The sequence below is a fragment of the Molothrus ater genome, chromosome 8 (genome assembly GCF_012460135.2).
Source record: "Molothrus ater isolate BHLD 08-10-18 breed brown headed cowbird chromosome 8, BPBGC_Mater_1.1, whole genome shotgun sequence".
Lineage (NCBI taxonomy): Eukaryota > Metazoa > Chordata > Aves > Passeriformes > Icteridae > Molothrus > Molothrus ater.
This window is the reverse complement of record NC_050485.2, coordinates 14,150,300-14,173,256: the sequence shown is the minus strand read 5'-3', so window position 1 is coordinate 14,173,256 and position 22,957 is coordinate 14,150,300. Positions and strand designations below refer to the sequence as shown.

The 22,957-nt window shown below is 42.5% G+C and overlaps 1 protein-coding gene across 2 annotated transcripts in view; it reads right to left on the bottom strand.

Moving 5' to 3' along the window:
• NRG3 (neuregulin 3) overlaps nt 1-22,957 on the bottom strand; it is a 394,400-nt gene that overhangs the window by 338,785 nt on the left and 32,658 nt on the right. Inside the window, exon 1 of one of the 2 annotated variants that reach the window (XM_036385191.2) lies at nt 6,377-8,216. The exons of the other annotated variant lie outside the window; for it this stretch is intronic. Within the exon in view, the coding sequence (XP_036241084.1) occupies nt 6,377-7,073 (697 nt within the window). The 5' untranslated portion in view covers nt 7,074-8,216. Of the gene's footprint in view, nt 1-6,376; nt 8,217-22,957 lie in introns of those variants that run through there. 2 annotated transcript variants of the gene reach the window in all.

The window sequence follows — 22,957 nt, the reverse complement described above, 5'->3', positions numbered from 1 at the left end:
AAAGCTTCAGTTTATCTTTTTACCCAGTTATATTTTCATTGGACACTGAACCATTTCCATTCTACCTGAGCTTTCCCTAAATGTTCAACTCCTGCAAAAATAAAAAAAAATAAAATCACTCTGAGGAAAAAAATGTAAATCAATTTGACTTAAAAATTGGTTGCTCAACATGATAGGAAGAGAATTATCTTTCAAGCTGAATAGTTTATCTCCTACAGTCAGCAGTCAACATATCCACACCAAAAAAAAAAAAAAAAGGAAGGAATCAGGAGTAATGTGTTGTAAAAAAGACCTGACAGTCATGGAATCCTCCTATTTAAATGCTACAGGAGAAACAAAGCTTTGGAAATCCAAAATACTGGTTTTAGAGGACAGAAAAAATAGAATACTGGAAATATTTTATTTTTTTTTTAAACATTACTAGGATAATACTGAGTACATTGAAAAACAGAAACAACCATTTAAACAGTTAGCAATAAGCATTTAGTTAATGTATTTTTCTCTGCTACCTCCAAATTTCACCAGGAAGAGCTGATCAAATCAAGCACTTCTTCCATGAAAAGGACATGGAAATTTGTAAGTGCGGTTGCTATTTTAATTTTCCACGTGGCTGCTTTATTCTATTTCTTCCTCTTGAAGGCATTCTACCAAGGGACCCCAGAAACCTGTGTGACAGAAAGTAGAAGCCCATTCAAAAAGCACTTGCCCACTTGTGTGCATTTACTTTCTCTGTGCTACTTAGAGGCCACCTGAACGCTCGTCCTCTGTCTTGTCCAGGTGTGAAATGCCCTCTCTCCAATGAAGATGCACTTTACACAGTGGAGTGAGATTAGACATGAGGGGGAAGGTAAAAGTAAGAAAGCAGGTTTATGAGCTGTCCACCTTGGAAATTCAGTTAGCCGTGAGAAAACACAGTTCTAGTTTTGATCTGAAGCACAGCTGTCCCATTAAATGACATTTCCAACCCTCACCATACTGAGGGAACAGTCCCTAGGAGAAAGAAAACAACTCCATAACACAAAGTACTTCATTGTTCCTCCTGTGTTTTGCCTACTCTTGTAATGCAAAATACTAATAAAAAAGTAGTTGTGCTTAATAGTAACAGTGACTATAAATCCCTTCCACACAGCAGAACCTGAAAGAGACTTCCAAATAAAACAGATGCACTTCAGCTTGACACTCAGTCTAAGCAGCTCCAATGAAACCTCTGGGTTTCTTTTGTGAACTGCACTGACTGGACAAGCACCAGGACCAAGGCAGCCAAAGACTGCTCCTGGGGTTACTACAGGCTTTGAGATCCTGATCCTCCTCAAAAACTGTGCAAATGCACAAAGCCATGCTTGTATGTTGTGTTTGCACACACACGTGCACAGTAGTTGTTCAAACACAGAGAAGCTCAAAAGGAAACCACCGGGCTCAGAGACAAACAAGCCTCTGCTTTTAACAAATTTATTTATATATGCTTGTGACCAAGTCATCCCACATGATTTTACTAGGCACTTCTCCTTGTGCAGCTTGTTTAAAAACAATCACAGGAGAAATCAACAAAACCAAACACTGGTAGTTTCAGGTACTTCCTGAAAACCATATGGGCTACAAAACTGCAAGTCAAGGCCAAATCCACAGCAATCCATGTGTTTACTGGGCTTCGCCTTCAAAGCAATGAGTCAGATGATAAATGCACTGGGCAACACTAGACACAATTCTGTAGAGACAGGTCTTTTGCTTTAATTTTTAATTTCCATTTTCTGTGGGTTTAGATAAACCGTGAACATTACTTTAGCATAATCCTTTGCAATAAATCAATACACTAATTTAATAATGGTATTCTGTTGTCAACATATAATATATCACATAATGTCCTTGTATAGATGCAAAAAAAAAAAACCAAATAAAATTCAAGGCTTTGCTTTCACCAGCGATCACAGGTTAAATCAAAGTAATGACAAACTCTACAGTCTCCAGAAGAATTTCCTTCAGGGTTAAAATTCAGCATGGAATAATTTCAGCCATATCCCTTCCACTCATCATGCCAGTGCTGCGCAAGCTCTTCTAGGTCATAGGATTCCAACAATCACTTTAATGAAGGGAAGAGAGAAGAAATATATCTGAATAGAATCAATGTACATATCTGAGTGGGTTTTATTTAAATATTCCACTTCTTTATGAATTCAGTGATAGCTGCTCTAGCCCCTAACTGTAAAGAAGATTAAAAATGGAAAACAGAATTAGGTCCGGTGTCCTCTAACTTGATTGAAACAGATGAAGTAAGTTATAGCTGTAAAATATGAGAAATAAAATAAATTACAATAACTTTACTTCAGTGATGTGGTTGCACATCTGTGTTTGTTATTTTTATCTTGATAGTAGCCTTCCTGTCAACATATATCTAAGACAGGAAACACAAATCTAACCATGTCTGTGGTACTGACCAAAGGTATGTGAATAGAAAATAAGTGAGAATGAAGAAGCAAATGCTCTTAAAACCCCCAGTTGTTTGTCTCAGTATTTTTTTTTCAATTCAACAGCTTTTGAAGCATTTAAAATTGGTAGATAACTGGCACATTAATCTCAGTTAATGCCAAAGGCACGTGCTCTGCAGTCACGTGTGCTTCCCTCGATTCAATGACAGCTCACACTCGTCATGCCAAGTGTTCACAATCCATGTCATTTGCTGGCAGAAAGCTTCAGAGCTCTGGGAAGAGTAGGTCTGGTTTTACTACGGTTTGGCACCTCCCACAACACCCTCCAGTTGGTGAAAACCCCGCAGTTCCATCTAAGTGTCATCCTTAATGCGAAAAAGATATTTGAGTCAGTGCAAAATAAAACAAACAGCTTTTACCAAAATGTCAGTGCTGGTAGCAGTGCATCTGCCAGATGCTTGTTACTTGAACCCATGCCGTGCATAACAATCAGTCAGAGATATGACGAGGATAAACGACTGGACCAGAAAATCTTTAGCAGGAAATCAAAGTATACTCAGATTACCCAAAAAAAAAGGGTTGCAATTGGACTTCACAAGATATATTGATTAAGTGCTCTGTAACGTCTCTTTTCTTGGTTACTATGCATTAGTTGAGCCCCACCTGCCTGACCTCAGTTCTCTGCATTAGCCTTTGGTCATATGAACACAAGAGAAACCACAGTGTTATTTCATAGCTGAATTCACACAGGAATTCTTTTAAGTACAGTATCTCAATTCGAGGATAATAACATTACTGAAGAACCCAGAATACCATGAAAAATGCATATTGGAAAAATCAGGGCACGACTCTTTTGAAATGAAACCAATGGCTTGATAAAAATAAAACCTCACTAGCATGTTCCAGCCTGTTGGTTGATTTTTTTGATCTACAGGCTGGACTATCCTTCTAAATTAGTGACTGGACTTTTACACTGAGCACTGGATGAAGAGGCTTAGGCTGAAAAGGCATGGTTCATACGTGATCATGGAAAACACACGCAGGCACAAGATACAGAGAGAGAGATTTGATGAGTAAGTGGCTTTTGCTTAGTCAGAACCTGAAGGATCTTCATCAAGAACTTTCAAAACAGCTAACAGGTAGCTTGACTTTGAGTGAAACACAACCAAGAATTATTGTCATTATGCACACCCACAAAAAAAGAGAGATTTCACAACATCTCCTCAGATGAATACACACACAGAGAAAAGGCTTTACCAACACTTATTCAGGTGGGCAATCATCTGGCTTTCTGGAGAAATAACTCCTGTTTTGCCTCCCATTTTCCTAAGTCCTGCACTGAGCCCATTTTAACATGTTTAAACAATTAAATAAACTACAACACAAAGCAGTATAAATAAAGATAGCTGCTTCTTTTCTTAAAAGCTGTGAAATGTTAAATAACCTATGACTCCCGCCCACAGATGTGCCATGCCAAGCCAGAGGATGACACAAGGGCATGCACTGTTTTGAAGGCTGGGGCATGAGATTTATCGTGTCAGATTTGTATTCACAAGGTACAACAGGATCCATGACTTTCATTTCAATAGCAGCTGGAACAACGGGCACAGAAGGAACACGCAGCTCATCCTGGGAAATTAGGATGAATTTGTTTAAAAAAAAAAAAAATCCCTTTCTTACTGAGAGCTATTAGTGGCAGACACAGATAGTTGCTTTGGGGTCACACCATGTCAGCAGTTCACAGCACAAAGACTGCATTTCTCCTTTCTCTCCCCTCAGTGCATACTGCAGCCTCAAAGAATTTTACATGTATCCTTAGAGATGCTCATATGTATCAGGAGAGTACAGCTGTAGGCTTTAAAAAATGTTCGTATGCCCTACAAATTCAAATCCTTTTTTATGTAATCTATTTAATCTTCCATTAATGATAATCTCTGCTATCAATGTGCCCAAACAGGGTCAATTTCTGCTGGATTTGCACTTCTTGCATTTCCATCCTATAACTGAGCTACATTTAATGAAGGGAAACACCCTGCTGTAAAAGGTATTAGCAGCCTCCCTAAAACAAAAAAATAGTTAGGAAGCTCTGCAACTGCCAGGAACGTCTCAAGATTGTGGTTTTTATTCTTCCTTTGTGTGTCTTGCATAGAGGAGAGTCCTGCCAGCTGAACATTATTTATTAATCAGGACATTCCTGCCTTCTATACCTTGTGAGGAGACAGCCTAGAGGGGCAGAAATTGCTCTGGATTTCTCTTACATATCCAACGAGACAAAAAGGGAAGAAAGGAAGAGATTGCAAGGGAGCATTTAGACCCCGACAGATCCCACCTGGCAAGCCCAGGCAGATACACACACACACACACACACATCACAGCAGTCTGAAGAACCATGCAGCATATCTGGTTGAGAGAATTGAGAATAGACATAAGGGTTGGAAATCTGGCTTCATTTGCTGCTTTGTTTTTTAAGAAGTGCCCTATACAGCTCCCCATACCTGAGTGAAGCAGGCTGCGTTGAGCTCCACAAAAGATTTTCCTTCTGGTAACTTCCAACTACCTTAGGTTCTACCTACAGAACGTGCAGGCTTGGACACACCTGTAAGGGCTGCTTCTCCCCCAGTTACTGTGGCACACACAGGCAAAACGAGTTATTGCCTCGTTAGCTTTTCTGATTTAGTGATAGTTTCATTCGTAATCATTGCCAGCCATCCGCCACCTGCACACCCACCCACCCACACATACACATCCAATTTGCTGTTCGTCTCCCAATTTTGTCAATTCACAAGATCAGCTTGCACTGCCTAGCCTCTCTGCTCCAGTGCTTATCAACAAATAGATTTAACAGACAAAATAAAGTTCATATTGCTTTCCAACAAAATCCTCCAGCAGAACACCCCTACATTAGCATACAGAAGGGGAGCCCTGGGCTGGGAAAGGGGTTCAACCGAGCTGATGTTCCCAGCAGCAGCAGCTAAGAGTTAATGGAGGACACCCGGCTTTTCACTTCCTCTACTGCATCCGAGAAAGCGCAGAATACTATAATACAGTATAATTGAACATTTCACTAAATAGCATCGCACAAAAGTTCTTTTGGCAAGGATTGCATTTGTCCTAAGTAACCTTTACGAGAAGCTGAAAGTTGACGCACCCAGACCAAATGAATTTTCAGATTTAGCCCGAATCCTTCCGTTTGTGCTTGGGAGGGTGGGAAGAACCAGCCACCAAGCATCAATCGGAGAACTAGCCCCCTCCTCTGCTTAAAAAAAAAATAGTCGGTTACGGCAACACGGTGCTGTGCCTACACACGGGAGCCGGCAAAGCGCTGGGATGGCTCTGCACATCCTCGGGGTGCCCCGGGCTCCTTCCCGGCGGAGCTGGCCGGGGCTCCTTCAGGAGCCGGGCGCTGGGACGGAGAGAGCATCCCTGGCGGAGCCCGCCCTCGTTTCAAGGGAGACGAGTGTGCGGGAAGCCGAACTCCGTCACCAGCAGAGAAGCACATGCACGGTCCAGCCCGCACCTGCTGAAGACCACACTCTCCACGCTGCCCCTTCGGGGAGGTCATCACTGGTCCCCCTCGCTCAGACATCCCCCAGCATCTCCTAAGTACCTTTCACGACCAGCCTAGAAGGGGAAAGGGGGTCTGCATCCTTACTAAAACCACAATGAAAAGCAGTCTCCTCAAATGGCTGCTCCTGCCTCAACATCCATCACACAAGCAGGGAACTTGCCGGGGGTAAAAAGGGGGCGCAAGCAAGGAAGGGAGAAAGAAGCGCAAACTTCGGAGCTCTCCGGCTTCCCGCACGGCAGCAACCACACGGGAGCGGCACGGCGGCCACCTCCGAGCGCCGCATCGCCCCGGCCCGACCCCGCCGGCGCTCGGCCAGCGCCGGGTCCGGACGGGGCGAGGCGCGCAGCGAGCGGCCCGAGGGCGCGGGGCGGCCGGCGACACTTACGGGTTTTGGGGGTCGTGCTGGCCTCCGGCGTGGTGGTGGTCGACTCCTGGAAGGGAGACAAGGTCCAGGACGGCGCCGAGTCGTGGACGTAGATCTTGTAGGAGGAGGTAGCGTGTGCCGCAGTGGGCCAGGCGGGCAGCGGCGGGGTGCTGGGGGCGGCGGGCGGCGGCCGGGCGCCGCGGCCGGCGGTGCCGGGGGGGCCGCTGGCGGGCGGCGCCGTGTGCGGCGGCACGGGGTGCCGGGGGGCGGTGGGCCGCGGGCCGCCCCGCGCAGGGCCGCGGGTGCCGGGGGGCCGCGGGGGAGCCCGGCTCATGGTGGTGAGGCGGGGGCTGACACGGCTGGGCGGCCGCGGCGTGGCGGCGGCGGTGGTCTCCGCGCCGCGGGGGGGGGCGGTGGGCTTGGAGAGGAAGAAGGGGTCCTGCCCCACGCCCTTGGCGTCCATCAGCTCGGTGGGGACGTACTCCTTGACGGAGCCCACCACGATCCACTTGAGCAGCATGAGGCTGAGCCCCAGCCCGATGAAGCCGATGAAGAGGGGTACCACGCACAGCCACGTCTGCTGCCGGTTCCAGACGATGCAGTCGCTGCAGCGCAGCTCCCGCGGCGGCCCCCCGGCCCCATCCCCGCCCGGGCCCCCCGCCGCAGCCGCCGCCTCCGCCGCCCCGGGCGCCGCGGCGCCGGCAGCCCCCTCGCTCATCCTAGGGGCCGTCCGCAGCGCCGCCGCGGCCCCGGGGCATCAGCGCGCCGCGGCTGCCGGCGGCATGCGGCGGAGGAGAGCGGAGGGGAGCGCGGCGCGGTGCGGAGCGGAGCGGGCGGCGGGAGCGCCCCGCTCAGTCACGCCGCCGGCACGGCATGCCCCGCGCCGCGCCGCCCCGCGCAGCCTCCCGCGGCCGCGGAGTCAGCGGGACGGCCGCGCCATCCGCCGGGCGCCCGACTCTGCTGGAGCTGCTTGCTGCAGCCTCGTCGCTCTTCTTCTTGTCCCTCCGCTAGAAGGTTTTTCTTTTCTTTTCCTTTTTTTTTTTTTTCCGGGTAATAAGTCGCAGGGATCAGCCTCCTCGGTTAATTTATTTTTTATCCCAAGCGTGCGGCTCCGGCGACGCGCAGGTACATTCCTTCACATTAACGCACCTTCTCGCCTCTCCTCTCCCCCTCGGGGCTTGGGGGATCCTTTCTTTCCGTCTTTCTTTCCTTCCTTCCCTCCCCCGCCCGCTCGGCTCCTGCCTATGCCCGGCCGCGGCGCAGCAGCATCCCTCGGCGGCTCCGCGGGGAGGCGGCGGCGCAGCGCACCCGCCACTCCGCGGCCCCGCGGCCAACCCGCGGCCGGCGCCGGGCCAGGGAGGCCGATCCGCGGGCGGGGCCCGGGGCAGGAGGCACGGCTCGGCACGGCTCCGCGCAGCTCCTCCGCGCCCGCGCTAAGTCCGGCCCGGCATCAAAACTCCGGCGAGGATTCCCGAAAAAAAATTAAAAAAAAAAAAAAAAAGAAAAAAAATTGAATAATCCACACACGCGCAAAAAATAAAAATTAAGATGAAACCCTGGAGGGAAGCGGCAATGACCCAGTCGGCAAAAAAATAATATACGGATCCGGCAAGTAAATGGGCACGCAAAGGCAGCTCCTGCCAAGCTTGCAGCTTCGGCTCGATTGTGTATTCCTCTGGCAGCGCCGCGGAGGCAGGCGAGCGCGCACCGAGCAAGGCGCCTCCCACCAAAGCCTAATGGTGGTTTCTTAATGCGCACAAGATAAATAAATGATCCAGGCAAACCCCTCGGGAGGGTGTATGCTACGGCAAACGGAGCCTAGGAAAGAAAGGAAAGGAAGGAAAAAGGGAAGAAAAGAAAAAGAAGAGCTAAAGGGGCGGGGGTGCGGGGTGAGGGCGAAGCTCCCGAGCCCATCCTGTGGTAGGATCCAGCAGCTGGAGCCGCATGGCAGCAGAGACCAGCGGTGTGCGGGGAGCGGCGCGGGGTGCGTGTGCCGCGGGGGTGGAGACACCTCCGCCAGCGAGCCGGGGCTCGGGACACGGGTTCGCCCGCATTGGTGCTACCCGACAGGTATCCATTGGCAGCGTTTTGTTACTCTTGTTTCTAATGGGATTCTCTAAAGAAAACAAACAGAACGACCCGCCACACACCTGCAACAAAAGGACACTTCATGCAGCAGCTGGGGAGAAACTGACGGCACAGCACCATACCGAGGTTGCCCGACAAGTTTTGGTATCTTAACTACTCTGGCGTATTTGGTCTACACCAAAGCTGAACTCCCAAGTTCAGTGTAGTCAACAATGGGTATTTTCACTTATTGGACAAACATTTCACCAGCTAGGGTGGCCACTGAAGGGTTAACAGCATTTTGCCAAAGGTGGCTTGATTCCCATTTTCAAAGTTTTAGAGAATTTTATAGAATGTAAACATATACATAGAACATATAAATAAACATATATATAGAAATAAACGTACATATAGAAACATTTACAGATGTTTTTAACCCTTTCTTCTGACCTGTTACCTTATTGGTGTCCTTTTCTGGTATTGATGCATAGATAACATTTCCTTAGTCATGTATTTAAGGGTTCTGATCTTTCTACAGGATAAGTGAGTGGAAAAGTTGGAAACAATCTGTGAACTGCATTTGTTCTGTGTAGAAAGAGACAAATAGAGAAAATAAAATATTGCAACTGAAACATACCTGCTTGAATTTTTTTTCTCCAGAATGAATGGTAATACCATTTAAACTATCAATATTACATTAACTAGATATCTAGATTATTGTCACTTCAAGAACTCCCTCTGGAGTTTGGCAGCTCCTCTAAAATAGTTCTCTGCTAACAGCCATCAGGAAGATCTGTGGAAGTGGTTTATCAGGTAAGAGTACTATTTAAACACTTCAAAAAATCCCCCCCTTTGGCATTGGAAAACATGAATTTAGGGGTTTCTACTCCTTTAGTGAAGAGAAAAAAAGATTAGGAGAAAGCACTTAGAAAGCATCACAGATGGTTGCCAAACAAGGCAAAAAAATGAGAAAGATGGGGAAGTCTTGCAAATCCAGGGAATATTTTTCACTGATTTTATGGAAATCTGGACCCAGATGCTTTCAGTCATGAGTGCCTGTCCTACAAAGCTCCCGTCCTACAAAGTTCTCACCTTCCTTGTAAGTTTGGAATACCTTTGTCCTGCTATGTGCTTTGTGTTGCCTTTACAAATGTCCTTTAGCTCCTGCCTCTTCCATAACCATATTGCAGCTCACTAAGCCCAGTATGAATCATTCTGTTTTCATTCTCAAATAATTTGTACGTGCTTCTTGGAAGAACAAAAATGTTTTACAACACTTACATGACAGAGAGCTTTTATTTTTCTCACGACTACATCCTGAACTCTTTCAGAGTTTCCTGAGTCTCAACTGCACTTCTTCACCCACTAAGATTTTCAAGATATCAGCTCCTAAATTTTGCAATGGTTCTAATGGAAGACATGAGGATGTGATACCATTAAGATCACTCAAGAGTAGCCATTTGTTTAATATTGGAGGACTTCCTGTATTATTAGTAAATATTTTCAGGCTTCTTTTCTTACAATTTCCCATTCTTATTGAGGGTTGATGAACTATTCTTGAAATTGATTATGGAATGCTTTCAATGTACCTTACTTGAGTGAATTACTTAAAACCAGCCATTACCTTGACATGTTAATTAAGTTCCTACCAATGACTGTTAGCCTCTTGAAAAAAAATTTTTGGTCTAAAAAAGTGAAATGGATCTTGATGCAAGAAGCTTCCCTTAACCTCATAGTAAATGCAAATATATTTCAAATAGGTTATCCTACAGTCACAAAAAAAAACAGTCATTCATCTAAATGGACACCTTAATGAAGGCAACGTCTTCCTGTAATAACTTAGTCATGAGTTAAAATGTTTTGATGTATACAAAAACACAGTCTATAAATGCATTTAGGTTATTTCTCTGTCCTTAAAAATTAATATTCAAATCATAATCAGTTTCTCAAATCATCCCACTCTTGTTAAACTGAATCTGTTCCATGCATTAATTCTAATTTACGTAGGTATTTGGTAGCTCTCACTTGCATTTCTTCCTACTCATTTTGTATCATAGCCCAACTCCTTTACTTTTTCTGGAAATATGTTTATCACGATCAGAAAACAATATGTAATTTGTTTTTCTTGACTTTTCTTCATAATATGCAAAGAAATCTGTAGTATCTCCTTGAGGACATCTGTGACTGGAATGGATTAAAATGACTTCTCTCTGATGGAGTCAGAAGTGGTATTTTCTTAAGGACGGGTGTGACACGTGTAACAGGTACATCATTTATGCAAGTGTCCCTTTGTTTGTCACAGGAGGCTGTCAGTAGGTATGGCCCAGCTAATGGTTCTGCTACAAGAGTGCTGTTCCTGCTTGGCTTCACACATGCCTACAGCCATTATTTCAAATAACGAAATGTAATGGGTGAGTTAAGGGAGTTAGATTATTGTTTAACTGTTATCATGGAATCAGATCTAAAAACCTCAGTGTAACTATCCTTGGAGGAGCCAACAAAAGAAGCAGAAATTCAAATTTGGAAAATCCAAGCCATGAACCGGAGCTGCATCCATTTCAGCATGTAAACAATATGCATGTGGGATGCCTATACCCCAGCCCTGCATACACACACAGTTAAAAGCCTTTCTTTCCTCCCCAGCTTTACAAAACACTGAAGACATTCCTTGTTTCCTTGTTATCCCATGTAAGTATCGTCTGAAGTTTTGAGCAGCAAAACCTTCACAGTTACTTTGCTTTATGGTGTAATCAGCACCTGAGACAATAACCAGTCTAGAATCTGTGAGTTGCTCCAGCAGCCACCTCACCTGCTGTGTTCTGGTACTTCAGCAGGTGGATGAGGTGAATAAAACAGAATTTCCCAAAGGAGGCCTGAATTGGGGCTGGTTATATAAATAGGTGTTACACTGCTTCCCAAACTAGGCCATTTGAATATTCTTTACTTAATTCTTGCTCTCAGCTTTTCTCCAGCTGAGCTACATCATACAGATCTCTAGTGGTCAGCTCACAGGCAGGGAAAACCTTGCTTGTTTTTGTCTGAGGTCAGCATGTAAGTGTATTCCCTGTTCCAGGTGAAATAAATGCACAGCCAGCATTCCATTCTCCATGCTCAGAGCTGGAATGCTCCTCCCCGTGCCGATGGCTGAAACAGCCACTACACCAGACAGACCAAGCTTTTCTCAGCCATCCTCAGGGGACTGGGGCCAGGGACCTGTTTGTAATGTGGTACCTAAAGTACTCCTTTGAGTTCTTACATGGGTGTTAGGAGTTCTCCTGGCCCCCAGGTGCAACAGGTGAGAAATGCAGAGCAGAGCTGCACAGCACAGCAGCCACTTGAGATGTGGGCAGCCTGCTCGTTTGCAGTGTCAGTCTCAGACAGGTGTGAGATGAGGGACACTGCCTCTTGGGGTGAGGAGAGGCTACTCTCCCTCACTGCAATGTACACTCTGAATAACAACCCCATGGCTACATCAATTGGGTAAGAGAGACCTGTCTGGTCACACAGTGCAAGTGTGTTGGTTCCTCCTCAACAGCCATCAGCCCTAGGTGACTCAAGTCATGTGTAGCCAATTTGCAAATGCCCAGGCTGCCACTAAATATTTAGAATTACACTTGAATATTTAGAATTACACAGTTAATATAGACAATTATTTATCTTGGCATGGTTTGTAATGATGAAATGAAATATGACGTGATATTAACAAAAAATCCCACACCCCAAATCCTACAAAACATGTTTCAGTCAGGAAATATTAGTAAACAAAATACTTTCCTTGGAGGAATTTATTACTGTATAACTGAAATCCTAAATGCCTGACTCACTTTTTATCAAATCAAATTTTCAATATTCTCTACTTTTAACTGACCATAAATTCTAAGGATTTCAGTGGGATAAATTCTATTTGGCAAGTACTTTTTAAATTCTGATTTTGGTCGTATTGTATCAGTCCCTTAAGAACACACTTAATAATGATTTCAGACTGAGAAATATAGTGACTAGTCTTAACAATGCCCTTGTGACATACTGAAGCCACTGCAGCATAAGAGAAATGAATATATCACTCTTCAAGCCTTTGTAACCCCTGAGATTTTTATCAGGAACATCAGTTTAGGATGCCAGGGAAAGAAATAATTGAAAGCAAACATGAAATGCCATCAAAAGGGCTTGCTCCAAAGTGTGATGGAGTCAGCAGAAATCTCTCAGTATACTGCAGTCTATCTTGGACTGAGCCCTACATCAAAATTCACATCTTTCCAAGATCTGTGACAAAAGGGTGAAAACAGCAAGTGGAAAAGCCTATGAAGCAGTCATTATTAGAAAAGAAAGTTAAAATTATTTACTATTATAACTTATTTCCAAACATTTCCTGAAAATCTATACTTTTTCCATCCCAGTAAGGACACCTGATCCCACTTATGAAAAAAAAGTTAATAAATATATATATTTTAGACTTTGTGATCTTTCCTTTTTCACTCGAACATTGTTTGCTGTCCCATGTAACTTCTACCCAGTGCAGAGAACACTGCTGCTATGTGTCATTTGCTGGATATTTTGGATGTGATTCCAACAGCTTTAGGAGTTTTGGCAGTTTTGCAGGAACCTCTTCAAAGCTGCCCTGAATGTCCAGAAAAGCAACAGGTAGAAAACAGGTAGAAAAAGCCAAGGGGAACAATCTCCTTATCCTTCACATAAAACAAAGGGAGTTCATTCTGTCAAACTTAATGGAAATAATTTTGTGGCATCCATCCTTACAGTTCTATTTGAATGACCCTTTGAAGTAGAAAAAGCCCACAGGAACTCGTAATTCTGATAGCTTAATCAGGAAGAAAAAGTGAATCTTTCATCTTTAAAGCTTTGAGACATCCATGAAATCAGTCAAATTTTCCAAGCACTTAACTCTTCGTAGATTTCAGCTATGAAGAAAAACATGGGGTATCTTTCCTTCCACAGAAGAGTCAGAATAAACTTTTTTCTTAATGCCCCTGCTTAACTCTAAGGAACTTTTCTGTATCTAGGTACACCAGCATAAAGAGTTATGGAAAATAAATCAGATGGGTTTATCACTGCTGTGCATTTATGAATCTATTTTTGGATGACTTAGGTATGCATGTGTAAGTGCATGGGACCTGATAAGATGCCCTGAGAGTCTTGAAGAAATTGGCTGACGTGGTTGCCAAGCCAATCTCGATGATATTTGAAAAATCACAGCAGCCAGGTAAAGTTCCTGACAGGAAAAATGGAAACATTGCACCCATTTTAAAATGGATGCAAAGGAGGACTCTGGGGACACTGCCCTGCCAGCCTCATCTCTGTGCCTGAGAAAACTGTGGAACAGATCCTCCTAGAAGTTGTGCTAAGGCACATGGACAGGGAAGTGGTCCAGGACAGCTTCGCCAAGAGCACATCTGCCCCGAAGATAAGGGATGGACCATAAGGAAGGGCTGGGACACTGGTTCAGTCTGGAGAAGGCTCCAGGGAGACCTCACTGCAAACTTTCAGCACTTAAAATGTGAAGATGGGAAGAGACTTTTCAGCAGGGCCTGCTGTGATAGGACAAGGGGGAATGGTTTCAGACCAGAAGAGAATTGCTTTAGACTGGACCTAAGGAGGAAATCTCTTACCCTGAGGATGGTGAGGCACTGGAACAGGTTGTCCAGAGAGGTATGGGATGCCCCATCCCTGGAATAGGTCAGGCTGGATGGGACTGAGCAACCTGGTCTAGGTGAAGATGTCCCTGCTCACTGCAGGGGAACTGGAGCACACGACCTTTGAATGTCCTTTCCAACACAAAGCATTCCATGATCCTGTGATTTTCATTTAACTGCATGTGGACAGACACCAGGGGAGGGGCAATAAGTAAAACAATGCCCAGAGCAAGACAGCTGCTGAATTTCAAAGAGAACAACCAATGGAAAATTAATTGACAAATATCTATATTTAAAGCCATGTTAAAAAAAAAAAAAAAAAGAAAAAAATTGAGAATGTACTCTGGAAATTTTAGGATTTTGAAACCTATAGAGTTATCAACAGGCAAACTTGCAACCCCACCAGGTTGAAAAGGAGAGTTTTTTAAAAAGAACTAGGATTCAACCTTAAACTAATTAATTGCCAATGTGCAAGCCCATCCTTCCACTTATGGACACTGTAGGTGTTAACATTTATTTGTCCAATGGAAAACTGAAAAATGCATTAGGTAACCTAAAATCCCAGGTAGTAATTCTAAATCATAGTACTCTATTTCTTTGTGTGCACTATGACTACATTGATGCACAACCTTTGTCATGGCAGTTATTTTCTACAGCTCAATAATCAGGGATTTAATATTTTATAAGCAATATCATGCCAGTAACAATATACCTTGCATGCTCTGATGTTTTAATAATGGTAAGCATGATAAACAAAGAGATATAAGGTTTATTGAAAGAGTTTGTTGTCTTTTGTGGTTTTTTTGTTGCCTTTTTTTTCCACCAGACCAGCTGAACTAGTTGGCTGAAGAAAACAAACTTTCAGTCACACAAGGCTTTATTTTAAATGCTTTCTTTCCTGACAAAAATGACATTTTTAATGTCACTATCAGATCTAAAGGGAGAGCAGCAAAGCTTTTAGGAATGTGTTTGTATGTATATCAATGTAGACATGTATTGGTGTGTAAATGTAGATCTATTTGAGAAGGAAATGTTAAAGCTGTGGAGTAAACAGAATATGTGAATTTGTCCCTTGGCTGTGGAACAAAGCTCTGTGACTTTGTCCCATTTGGTACCAAAGCAGACACCAATCAGCTGCTAAGAGATTCCACAGCTCAGTTTTGCATACAAATATACATATGCAAATATTCCCGGGTCTAGAAGAAACATAATGCAGAACTACTTCATTGAATCATATCTTAAGGTCAAATTAAGCATCCATGGCCCACCAGGAGTTTCTGGCAGTCAGAAATTGAAGCACATCTCTCACAATCAATTGGGATGCATGGAGGAACCCTAAACAAGACAGCTCTAAAATGGTTTTTTTGAGAGCAAAATCATGTAAGCTCCCAATCTCAAATTGGGACCAGAATTTTTGTATCTCTCTTCTGAACAAAACGAAGATTTTTATTTAAAACAGCTATCATCAAAGCTGTGACACTGCTCAGCTACTCATTTGTTCTACACAGCCATTCACATTTTCCTTCATCTCTTTTGAGAAATTGAACCTTTTTAAGGAGAAAGCTCTCTGGTCAGTCAATCTCTCTATAATCAAAGAATCAAGCTCATTCAGAATGGTAAATCTGGACTCAGAGGTCAGAAATTAAGATTTCAAGCTTTATAGCTCCCTCATCATCCAAACCTGTGGTCAGGGAATTATGAGTGTCCCCAAGGTCTCTCATAAGCTGCTCTCTTCTGCTATTTCTTCACTTCCTGGATTTCTACACTAGAATTTAGTACAGCATAACAACCTCCACAGTGCAGCAAAATATTGTTCAAACAATAGTGCTTTAAATCTTCATTTTTGTTGTTTATCTGGACATCTTATATAAAGCATCAGTGTCAAAAGTGCTGCAGAGCATCTGTTTCCATTAAAATTACTGGTGAATTGTTTGAATTCTGTGTAAACCTAAGTTGCACAAATTGATGTGCCTGAAAGAAAGGCTTAACTTAATTTCTGTAATTGTAAAAGTCCAAGTGTACCCTCCCTCTGAAGGCAAGGAAAGATCAGCTTATAGATTTCATTACTTCTGCACTCTTGAGGATATGCCCTAAAATCAGATGTTCTACACAGAGCCCTCAAATTCAGCCTCCACTCCTCAGCACTGCTGTGCAAGGCAAACTGCACTGACATCACAAGAAATTTTCCCAAGCAGCTGGTGACAAACAGCTTTCTAATAGAAAATTGCCCCTAAAAATAAATATGCTGCATCTATAGATTCAAAAGTATACATAGGCTTGTATATGAAGAACAGAAAATCTCTAACCTTTGGTCTCATAAAACCAACTGCAACTCACAAACACAGGGATATTCTAGTTTTTATGTTTATCTTTCAGTCACTGTCTTCACTCACTGATTTTGCACAAACTACCCTTAAATACTGAGTTGTCTTTCTGTTCAATAATGAGGGAAGCTTTCAATGATTAAGAATCCTTTTGATTAAGCAGTGATATAATTTTAATTGTTTCCCCACCATGGTCCCACCATTAATTCTTATGAGGTAACAAACCTCCTGGTATGGTAACACACCTCCTGGGTGTCTGGCCTCTGGCCCTCGCTTTATCTCCTGCTTGTTCATCCTAAAAGCTTCTTTTGATTGAGTGGGAAAAAATCAGGCAGGCAAACATACACATAGCTGTACACAGTCTGACTCTCTGCACAGCATTCTGCTTACACACTAGTGAGATAAAAATTACTTCTAAGATGAAAGGCACTTTTCATCTTGAGACCCCACTTCCTATCACATAGAACTTTCCAAAAATATGTTACTTTTGAGATATATGTGATTTCAACACTAGCAATGCCAGCTGAAGTGGGAACTTTGAAAGAAATGTTAAGCTCCATCAGTTTGATCATTAAAGTTATGCAAATGGAAAACCACATTCCTTCCTTTTAAACATTGCTACATTTTAGTTGCAATCATAAGATCCAAGAAGTGAGGATGGTGTTTAAATGTCACAAGCTTGACAGCATCTTAGCACAGTCCCAGCTGTGGTCAATAGTAGAGCTTCTCTGTATTTCAACAGGAACATGATTTTACTCACAGTCTTCACAGAGCAGCTGAGAACTGGCTCAAGTTTAAACATGAAGCTGCAGAGATTACTTGCTGTAGGAGCAGGCAGCAGATTTCACTGCATACCACCAGCTCAGGAAGTTCTGAAGCAAAATGTACCAACCCAAACCAGTGGTGGTAAAGACAGTCTTGTACTGCACATCTCATGTTGTCACTGTCAGTACACACTGGTGGTTCTCACTGCCCTGCACCACAAATGCCAGGGTCCTTGTCAGGAGAACGTGGTGCTGCAGAGGTTCCTCCAAGAGGTTTATCCCTGAGGCAGCTGCCACTATCTACCCATTTCAAATACATGAAAAATAAGTTGTATAAATAGTTTGGAAACTCTTCAGGAAGTGCTCAGGACCTGTGCTGGAAGACATCTCCCCTAAAGCCAGCAGAGGTGTTCAGTTCACACTGAGAACTCCCCTGAGTTATGGCATGGGGGGATCCTTCCTCGTGACATTCCAGGCCTTTACTTACTGAAGCAGAAAGGTTTTTAATTAGAAATAATTTTCTTCATTAAAAACCAGTAGGATAAGGACAGTCACCATTTGATGAAATACAATTGTCCTATCATCTTTCTTATCCCAAAGAGATTTTTAGTTTGGCAGTTATTGTGTCTACTTTATTTTTGAAAATCTACATAAGCAAACAAAAAACAACCAAAAAAAGAAGTTGAATTATAAACAGGAAAATTCTGAAGAACAAATTTTTGAAATCATTGCTCCAACATATGGCCTATGGCAGTGCAGTAATTGAGCCTCATATTTTATAGTGAGGCTATTGAATTAAAGAGATCTTTCTTATTAATATAGAATATTTTAATTTCTTATTATCAAGATTATCAACAACATCACTATGAAGTTTGCAATTTGGTCAAGTAATTCAGATCTACTGTAAGAGCCAAATATTGACATGCCTATACAATCTGAATTACCTATTAGCTTACAAGTGGCCATGCTCACTATTTTTATAAAATAACAAGAGACTTAGATTACTCAACCTTAAATTTAAAGTCCTCATCTCTCTGAGAATCCTGAGACACATTGAGAAGATAAATCTATGGCCAAGATTGCTGAAAACCAAAACCAACCAGAAAGATAGAGAATTTTTTTTTTACTCTTTAGGAACAGATTAAAACAGAGCAAGAGTAATTGCAATCTCTTTTTTTGTTTTGTTTGTTTGTTTTTTCCTGAAGCTATGCAGGTGAGTTTTTATATTAAAATACTGTACAATACACTTAGGTATGAAGAGCTTTCATTTTCATTCTAATTTGTTTTCCTCCAGGTTCAGAATTACCAGCAAAGAAAATTGCTCTAATTGCAATGCTTTGCATAGAAATAGTGATTATAGTTTAGTGGATTGTTAGGACACGACACTGCACAACCTATTAGATCAAACTGACTGAAGCCTACACCATACCAACTTTTAAAATGTAGGTAAAGCAAGTTAAGCTCTCTCAGCAAATCTAAATATTTATTACCCAAAATTATGGGTGTCAACCTGCCAGGCACATTACATGATCCCTGATTCAGAGCTATGAAATAATCATAGGGAAGAGCTGCCACAATATGGGATGTCATTAAAACCCAACAGCAGCAAAATCAATTTTAATTAGATCCCAAGAAATGAATATGTAGAGACCAAAAGCCTTTCTTCAATATATTAATATAGTTTTTTTACTTGGTTAGTTTTATGGAATTCATCAAAGGGATGCTGAGTGACTGAAAAGGTGCACATGAAAGCACTGAGATTGTGAATTGCATACAGAGGTATTTCTACATTTCCAGATATTTATTTTTATTCTAATGAATACTCTCATAGAGAATGCAAATATCTGGAGGACAGCACAGCTCTCTAAGGCTGTACATTCAGACTGAAAAATCTCAACCTCCTACTTATGACCAAATTATCATGGTCCATAAGAAAACAAGGTTGGGCACTTCATGTACTAGAAGTTATCATTTCCTCTATTATTACTTAGATTCCAGTTACAGTGGATATATACTGGATTTTACAGATCAGTAGTATTATAGCAGAAATTACTTGAGTTCTGGCCCATTATTTAAATCCGAGCACCATTTTTCTAAAACTAAATTACAGTGTATGTTTCCTAAAGTGCAGATCACAAATCTAGCTAGTGGCAGAGATTTTAATGGGCATGTTTATTTTTTCCCCCCTGAAGTTTCAATTTCTGGTTTATAGTCAAGAAAAGAAGCTCTTCTGTTGTTGTATGCCAGTGATGATGGGATAATGGATTAGGTCAGGCCCTGTCAGTGTATGGAGGAGTGGCTGAGGTGATGAGACAAGTAATCTCTTCCACCACTTTAGCATTTCTTGTGTACTGCAAAGCAGTTGAGTCTGAAATATTTCCTAGTTTGTAGACTACAATTATCATATGCTTTGCTTATATAGTTTTATCTTCACTTGTTAATAATTCCTGACAGTAATAAAAGACTCCAGGAAGTTAACATGAAAAGCTTGAAGCAAGATGCAGCTGAAAATCACCTTAAATGCTTTCCATAGTCCCACCTTTCCTGCCAAGCTCTGTTTCACCACACAGCTCAGCCTGGATGCTCTTATGAACCACTCATACTGCACATCTAGCTCAAGGCAAGGAAGCCTGCATATTTAACATTTTGGTATCTGTACAACTCCTGGAAATCTCAGGTTTCCAATTGCATTGTAGAATGCATACTGTTCTAAGGAAAGGTGGAAATAAGTGTATGGAACTAGTGCATTTTGGCACAAGTAATGGTTTAAAAACAAAACAAACAAACAAACAAAAAAACCACCCAACTGCAACATTCACTCACCATCTAGCATAAAATGGTTGTTCTTTCTGTAAAAATGATGGTATTGGAACTGTAATATCTAGTCAACCAAATCTCAGCCCTCAACTGAGTTAAATCAGTCCTTCTGCACTGGTTGTGTGGCCTACTAACCCTAAAAGCAGTGCTGTTGCCAAATACATCACATGTACTCTGAGGAATGCAACTGAAACAAAAGACAGATGAAACTGTGACATTTTGAGAACAAGAATAAATGTTATAATTAATATTTGTTAAAATATGATTTGCTTATGAATGTGGGTCAGCTGATTTTTTTCTTAAAAGAAAAAGTAAATTTGTGGATTAATCAGGATTTCAGTGATACTCTGTACCAATGCCATGGGAATCCTCCTCATCAAAGCTCACAGGTAGGGTATTAATGTGTCCACACATCTCAAAGACAGACACAGCAGACCAAGACCCCCCTGTTAGCAGAGGGAGGTCTTAGCTGTTTAAGAGGGTGAGCAATCAGTAGGAAACAAAAATTAAATGAAAGCAGCCTAATGATAGAAGAATACTCTGAAATACAGTAACCAATATTACACAACTGATCTCTTGGCTTGCACAGTAGACTGATACTCTAAAATAAAAAGACAAAGGTAGGACAAGAAGTTGATGACAGATTTTGAGCTACCTATTCTTTTATAGTTTACTTTTGACATTCTGTGGCTAAATTTCTGATTAATAACATTTTCTTTTTTTTTTTTTAATTTAACCTCATGCTGAAAAGCCTCTGGTGATGGTGGTGAATAAGACAATTGAGAAATAGGACTGCAGAACCTCTTTTCTATGACCTAACATGAGTTTGGAGAAACCCAGATGAGGTGCCTTTCCTAGTATCATGCAAAATCACTCTGGTAAGTGGTAGCATCAAGTGTCAGAACACAGCAAGGTCTGTCCCAGTACATATTACTTGAGGGGCTGTAGTGAGGTTCACATCAGCAATTCTGTCCCAGACATACAGAGTATTACTGCAGGGCTGTTTGCAGAGTAATTCCAGGGCTGGACAGTGATGAGAATGTAACATGGAAGCAGTTTTCTTGATTTCATTGTAATTGGTCCCAGGCTCAGAATAAAACTCAAGCTTATGTACTTAATTTACCTAATTGCCTTGCTGTATGAGGCCTCTGTACTTAAATTGTTAGCATATCATCCTGACAGGCTGTAAACTATGGCTTTATATCAGCAAATAAATGTAAAAGTATTGATGTACAGTCTGCCACTGCGGAACACTGTGTAATTTACACATCCATTATGCAGCCACAAACACATAGATCCATATCTTCCTGAGCAGCTCTATCCAAGCTGTCTAGATTTTAGCCAGTGCTACCCATTTATTCTTAAATCACTTGTGCTAGCATTGTTTTAACACCCTAAGAAGACATGTTTGACAGAGCAATCCAAAAAGTCATCTAGCTGTATCTCATATCCAGGTTGCATCTAACACTGAAGGAATTTGTTTGGCAGAAATTCATTATTAAGAAGGCATTTACTGTTTTCCTTCCTCTCCCTCTCTTCGCCTCTTTTCCTTCCCATATTTTTTGGTTGGTTGGCTGTTTTTTAAGTGTCTGGCCTGCAGTGTGTGCTGCAGAACAGAATAATTGCTTTCTAGGACACTTGGTGGATACAGTCCAACCAAGAATCATTCATAGCGTTTGTTTAACCACTTTGCAATGCATGGTACAAATTTAAAAATCTGTTGCCATTTGATCCAGAAGCTTTGACCTGATCATTGTGTGTCTGCAATTGCACATCCCTAAGATTTCCCACTCAGAATTAACCTTCCTCCCCCTCCAATGTCACTCCTCCTAAAACAGGCTTTTAACAGAAAGTCTCAAATGAAGAAGTGAAAGGCAGTGAATGACAGACAATAAATAAACAAAGAGGACAACCTGGAATAATGATTCTTTGTCCTGAAGAGAATAAAAGTTCCATCAACTTTGAATTAAAATTGGAAAGTAAATTTCAGTCTAAAGGAGGAGTTAGTTCTAATACAGTATAATTTCATTCTTTGAAAGCCACAAGCCAACCCAAAGCTTGGTGTCCTCCACAGAGCTGGCAGAACTATTGCAGAATTCAGTTCACAGTTCAGCTCTCTGACAGCTCCCACATTTCCTGCATCCCCAAGGCCCCACTGCTCCTGGCTGTCCTGGCATGGAGGGTTCAGCAGGGCAGGACAGGGGGCTGCCCTTGGACCCAGCACTGGGGAGGGAAGAGCTCAGATGCTCTCCCAGCTCTGGGCCCCTCACTACAGAGGGGACAATGAAGCTGAGGAGGGTCTGGAGCACAATTCCTTTGAGGAATGGCTGAGGGAGCTGGGGGTGTTCAGCCTGGAGAAAAGGGGGCTCAGGGGTCACCTTGTCACTCTCTGCAACTCCCTGAAAGGAGGTGGTGGCCAGGTGGGGATTGGTCTCTTCTCACAGATAACAAGCAACAAGAGCAAAGGAAAACGGCCTTAAGTCATGCCAGGGTACATTTAGGTTGGGTATTAGAAAAAAATTCTTCACAGAAAGAGTGCTCAGGCATTGGAACAGGGTGCTCAGGGAATCAGGGGAGTCACCAGCCCTGGAGGTGTTTAAAGGACATGGAGATGTGGTACTTTGGGATATGGTTTAGTGGTGGACTCAATAGTGTAAGCTTAATAATTGGACCAAGGATCTTCAATTTCTGTGACTTTCCATTTTGTGTGCAAGGCCAAGAAGGCCTCAAGGTGAAACTGTATTGCACAATAATTTCTTCTGCACAATCAGTTCTCTATCTTCAGGCTTTTCTTTGACATGAATAATTATTTAGACTTTATTTTCTAGAACAATATTGGAACCTTTGTAAGACAGTGCTCTCCAGTCACCATATGAATCAGAATAACATTCATGCAGCTAATAAAATACATTACTGCATTTCTTAAGATTCACAGACCCCTTTCCCCTCAGTTTTATAGAAAATTAGGACTCATTGGGTTTT